This window comes from Nicotiana tabacum, chromosome 11 (genome assembly GCF_000715075.1).
Source record: "Nicotiana tabacum cultivar K326 chromosome 11, ASM71507v2, whole genome shotgun sequence".
NCBI classification, from domain to species: Eukaryota; Viridiplantae; Streptophyta; class Magnoliopsida; order Solanales; family Solanaceae; genus Nicotiana; species Nicotiana tabacum.
In genome coordinates, this window is record NC_134090.1 from 22,527,861 (window position 1) to 22,533,909 (window position 6,049).

A 6,049-nucleotide genomic window follows, 5' to 3' on the forward strand; every position below is an offset into this window, starting at 1 on the left:
GAGGTGTTTAGGGCCTCGGAATGCAGAATCCACTTTTAAAATAAGTGATGACCTTTTGGGTCATCACAGTATTGCACTAGATCTCACCCTTCAGCAAAAAAGTGGCATATTGGTAACTCTCAAGAATGGAAATTCTTTCTTAACGCTAGAGATAATGCAGAAAGAAATATTCTTTGAAAAATAAACAATGGAGACACTAATATGTGGTGGGATAATTGGAGCAAAAGGGGTGTTTTGGCTACTCTCTATTCAGATGATGTAACCAACCATAAAGCTAAAGTCAAGGAGTACTTCACAAATAGAAGATGGGACCTTAATAAATTGAGAAGAATCCTTCCAGAATATATGGTGCAGCAGATCAACAACATTGAGATTGGCCATGCTGATCAACCTGATTATGTCATCTGGAATGCTACTCAAGATGGACAATTCTCCTAAACATCTGCATGGAATATGATCAGACACAAAAGGATATGAACCATGCTCTAGCTCAGGTATGGCACAAAATTCCTCCCTTTAAGATATTTTTTCTAACTTGGAGATTATTTTTGCGCAGGTTACCTTTCGATGAAATAATTAACAACTTTGGTAACTAGTTATCCCCTATGTGCTTCTGCTGTTCAAATCCTATGTGTGAGTCGATCCAATATGTCTTCATTGAAAGACAGGCTTCCAACCACATATGGAATTTCTTTGGTACATCGCTCGGCATTAGGTATCACCACTGGTCTCCAAATATGATATTGAAAAATTGGAAGGATACAAGGCCTAATAATGAGATTCACAAAATACTCTTTCAAATTGTTCCAATTTGTATTTTCTGGGAAATTTGGAGGAGTTGGACAACTTGTAAATATGGGGAACAAGGAAAATTTGTTACTATAAGAGTGGAGGTGAAAATATAATGGACCATTAATGCAGCTCTTTCTATTGCCTTCCCAAAATTAAAAACAATTGGCACTTGGGCTCAAAAATGCAAGACCATTGAACAACTCAAACCAGTGGTAGTATGGAGACAGGTATCTTGGCAAAAGCCTGCGGCAGGAAGGTTTAAGGTTAACACAGATAGAAGTTTTCTTGGCAACAATTCAAGAGCAGGCATCAGAGGAGTTATGAGGAATGAACTAGGTGATTTGGTTATGGCATTTTCAATTCCTATCCAATTCAACAACAACAACCAAGCAGAGGCACAAGCAGCCAAATATGGGGTAGACTGGTGCTTTCAAAATGGAATACGTGCTTTCGATTGGGAATTAGACTCTCTGATTGTGACGAATATGCTGAAAAATGAAGACACCAACAATTTCAAGCTTAGAAAGATAATCAAAGACATCACCTCGGCAGTGACTAGGGCAGAGGTATACTTCAGACATTGCTTTAGAGAAGCAAATCAAGTGGTGAATTCTTTAGCTAAGTCAGCCTCGTCTAGTTTGCAGAAGCACAAGCTGCCAAGTTTGGGGCTGATTGGTGCATCAGGAATGGCAATAGAGAGTTCATCCTGGAATTTATTTTTTATGAAATTTTCCTAGGATTCATGGGGGTGTTGTATTAGCAAAATTATAGTTTGATGAACAACACAAGGGTGGAGAATACCCTTCAAAAGAATTAAGGCATAGGTGATTATAAATAGTTCACCCCCTCATAGAATTACAAACTAGCTAACAAAAAAATTGGTCTTGTCATATTTGTTCCTTATGGAAGGAACCTGATCTTTGTCCAACAAAAAGGGCCCTTTGCCTGACTAGGCAGTTGTTGGTTAGATTAGAAGTAGGCTGGATGTTGAGTGTTGACTGTCCTTTTAACCAAGGAGTATGCTAATTGATTGGCGTCTCTATAGCAATGGCTAATCTGGAAATTGAAGGTGATGATCGCCTCTCTGGTCTTGCTGATTATCTGACTAATCTTGTAGTTGGTTGCACTTCCTTTACGAAGGATCTCTATAATATAAAGAGAGTCCAATTCAAGAATGGCTTGAGTGAAACCATTTTGAATGCACCGATTGATACCAATCCATGCTGCTTGAGCCTCTGCAAAGGATGACTCCTCCTAGCCCTGCTTTTTCTTCCCCTTGTAAAAAGTTCCCATCAGTGTTTATCTTGACCCATCCCCTATCCGGCCTTTTCAAGAGAACAACCATACTTTTGTGCACAGGTTGAAGCCTTGTTAGGAGGTCACAAAAGCTGTTCCATGGAAGTTTTAGATTACAGTTAGGAAATGCTTTTCTGACTGCAGACTCAATACTTCGAGCTATTTGTTGTTGTAATTTATAATTGTTGAAGCTTTTTTTATCTCCGTACCTGCACGCACAAAACTCTTTCCAAAGAAACCAGCAAATAATGATGGGTGTAATGTTAAAACAAGTTTATGGACATCATTAGCAGCCTTAGAAGTCCACCATTTATTGAGCATATATCTAATTGGGTAGGGGTGGTACTCTATGCCAAGAGCTTTTCCAAAACGTTTTCAAGTATAACTAGCAGCTTGACCCTCTACAAATACATAATTCATATTATTTGTAGTTGGATCTCTGCAACAGTTACATCTGGAAATAATTTGTTTGCCAAAATTAATAATGACATCATAAAAAGGAAGTTTACCATACCAGAGCCTCCAAGCCAGGAAAGACATTTTAAAAGGGATTGTAGAGTTCCATACCTTGTTGATGAATTGCACTTTAGGACTAGCTTTCCTTACCAAACTCCATGCACTTCTATTTGTGAACTTGCCATTGTCTGATATTTCCCAAAAGACTTGATCCTCCTTAGTTTGATTGCCTATGGAAATGGTTTGGATATGTTGTACTACATGATCTGGTAAGAGATCCTTAAGTTTGTTGATGTTCCATTGACCTTCTAAAATGAACTCTCCAACCAAGGTTTTGGCACTCTTTGGGACATCAGGTACCAGCATAGCCAAAGGTCCCTTAAGAGACCAATTATCCCACCAAAAATTACTTGTGCCAGCATTTACCTACCAAATAATATAATTCTCTGCAATATTCCTTATTTTGAGAACATGATTCCAAGCATGAGAATCTCCTGAAGCCAATTTTTTTGAGACCAAATGGGACCTCACACAATATTTGTTACTAATGAATCTAGCCCAAATAGATGATGTAGATCTTATCCTCCACCATCTTTTCATAGCTAACATATTACTAATATCTTCCAATTTCCTAAGACCTAATCCTCCTTCATCAGTAGGGAGAGCAAGATGGTTCCAAGAACTCCAATGATATCTCTTGTGCTCCTCAGAGGAACCCCAGAAAAAATTAGCAAAATACTTCTCAATTAATCTAAACACTCCTTTAGGATGAGTCACAGCAGAGAGAGTATAGACAGGGATAGATTGGAGGACACTCTTAATCAAAGTAACCTTACCACCCGGAGAAAGCAACTTACCTTGCCAGCCATTTAACCTTTTAACAATCTTACTAATCATGTTATCAAAAAACTCTATTTTTTTTCTTCCCACATAAAGAGGACAACCTAGGTAAGTAAAAGGAAAAGGCTTGTCCATAAAACCTGAACACTTTCTAATTCTGTTAATTCTAGTAGCAGCAGTATTAGGAGCAGTCAAAAAATAGCTTTTATCCCTATTAACCAATTGACCTGAGCTTCTTTCAGAACTACTAATAACCTTCATAACCAATTTAACAGAAGTAGATCCACCGCTACAGAATATAACAATATCATCAACATAAGCTAGGTGGTTAATCCTAGGAACGTTAGGAGACATAGAGAAAGGAATAAAATTAGGATTACTGTAGAGAGAGTTAAGAGATCTTGATAAGACCTCAGCAACTATTATGAATAGAGTTGGGGAGAGAGGGTCCCCTTGCTTAAGCCCTTGAGAAGAAGAGAAGAATCTGTGTCTCATACCATTTATTATAACAGAGTACCACACATTAGAGATGATATTATGAACCAAACCAATCCAATTTTCTGAAAAAAATCAAATTTCCTAAGGACAGCATAGATGAAATCCCAATCCATTCTATCATAAGACTTAGCCATATCAAGTTTAATAACAACATTACCACCATTATTTTTATGAGTAATAGTGTGAACAATTTCTTGGGCTAACAGAATATTTTCAGAAATTAGCCTATCTTTAACAAAGCCATTTTGATTCAAGGAGACTAACTTATGCAACAAGGTAATTACTCTAATAGAGACAATTTTTGAAATAATCTTGTTAGTAAAATTAGATAGGCTAATAGGTCTAAAGTCAGCAAAAGTAGCAGGATTGTCAATTTTAGGGATTAAAACTAGACAAGTGTGAGAGTAGAATTTGGTCAAACTTTTTCCATTGAAGAACTCTTTGACAAAAGCAATGACTTCCCTTTTGATTATATCCCAGCAATTCTGAAAGAAGGTACCATTGAAGCCATCTGGTCCTACAGTGCTGTGAGAGCTAAGGCTGAAAACTGCATCCTTGATTTCATTATGCTCTGGAATTTTGCTGAGCATGTTGTTATCCTCACTTGAAATTCAATTAGGAATATCCAAAATAGAATTATTGATTGTAGGAGGGGTAAGGTTGAAGATTGTTTGAAAGTGCCTAACAGCTTTCTTGGCTATCTTCTCATCTCCCTTGATCCATTTTCCTGTACTGTTTTTGATACGATTTATCTGTTGCCTTCTTCTTTTCTCTCTGAGTGTAGAGTGAAAATATCTGGTATTCTTTTCCCCTTCTTCGAACCATTGTAACTGAGATTTTTGTCTGAGCATGGATTCTTGAAGACTGATCCACCTAACATATTGAGCATGAGCCTTGTTGACATCTTCTCCACTTTTTCGAATTATCTTCTATATCTATGTCCTCTAGCTCTTGGAGTTTGTCCTCCCAATTTACAACAACTTTATTGATATCCCCAACTTCATTCCTGAACTATTGAGAGAGTCTCTTACTAAGAGCCTTGAGCTTGTTTTGAAGAATCCACATAGGATTCCCAGTCACTTCAGTATTCCAGGTCTCTTTGACAATGTCATGAAAGCCTTCAATGTTTGTCCAGCAATTCAAAAATCTAAAGTAACTAATATGATGTTGATTACTAGCCAAATTCTTCATAAAAAGTGGTCTATGATCTGAGCCAGTCCTTGCAAAGTGCCTAACAGAATATCTTTGAAACAGATGATCCCAAAGGTCATTAACAAGAATTCTGTCTAATATTTTCCAAATTCTCTTTGCAGGTCTTCTGTTATTATACCAAGTGTAACTAGAACCATTGTACCCAACATCTACGAGACCACAATTGTTGATACAAGTTTGAAACTCTAAGCTTCTATATATTCTGTGAGGCTTCCCTCCAAGTTTTTCATTAGGATCCAAAATAATATTGAAGTCCCCCTATGCACCAAGGAACATCAATCACCATGTTGTCATGTTCAATAGACTGCCAAAGATCCCTCTTTTCTTTGGATTTGCATTTAGCATAGATGGTATAATGCAAATATCCTGCATACCAATAGCATTATTGATTTTAATAGTAATGTGTTGATCACTGGAGGAAGTAACCTTGGAGGAGTTGAATGTATTCCAAAAATACCAGATTTGACCATTGTTGTTGAAGCAACAGTGTTGAAATCCTAAAAAATTTCTGTAGCCATCTAATTTTTCCTTCGAAACAAAAGGGTTCAAAGATAGTCACATATTGAGTGTTATTGAGGTTGATCAGTTTCTTTAGCCTGTGAATAGCTTTTTTGGATCTAACTCCCCTAATGTTCCGAAATAGAGCAGTAATCATTTAAAACTATTAGGGGAGTTGTCTTCTTTTTGATTCCTTCTCTCTGAAGGTTGAATCTTGTTCCTGTGTCTTTTGCCACTTTTTCTGGTTTCACTTCTCCCTCTCCTTGTATTTTGTTGTTGATCATCAGTAAAAGTGTGAGAGGCTTGATCTTCCTTTCTTAAATCCTGCTGATTGCTCACTTGCTCAGTTTCTTGATAACCGTCTGAGTCATCATTCTCCTGATTAGTATTGTTCAGTTTTCCTTATTCTCATATAAGTCCACGACCAATTGAAGCTCTGGCTGATTTCTTATCTCCG

The 6,049-nt window shown here is 37.2% G+C and overlaps 1 protein-coding gene across 1 annotated transcript; it reads left to right on the top strand.

Annotated features, from left to right (window-relative positions):
- The first annotated feature begins 446 nt into the window (after positions 1-446).
- On the top strand, positions 447-1,529 carry LOC142165771 (uncharacterized). The gene is made up of 2 exons (XM_075224143.1): positions 447-494; positions 1,020-1,529. The coding sequence occupies exons 1-2, from the start codon at positions 447-449 to the stop codon at positions 1,527-1,529; spliced, it is 558 nt and encodes a 185-aa protein (XP_075080244.1).
- The last annotated feature ends 4,520 nt before the right edge of the window (positions 1,530-6,049 follow it).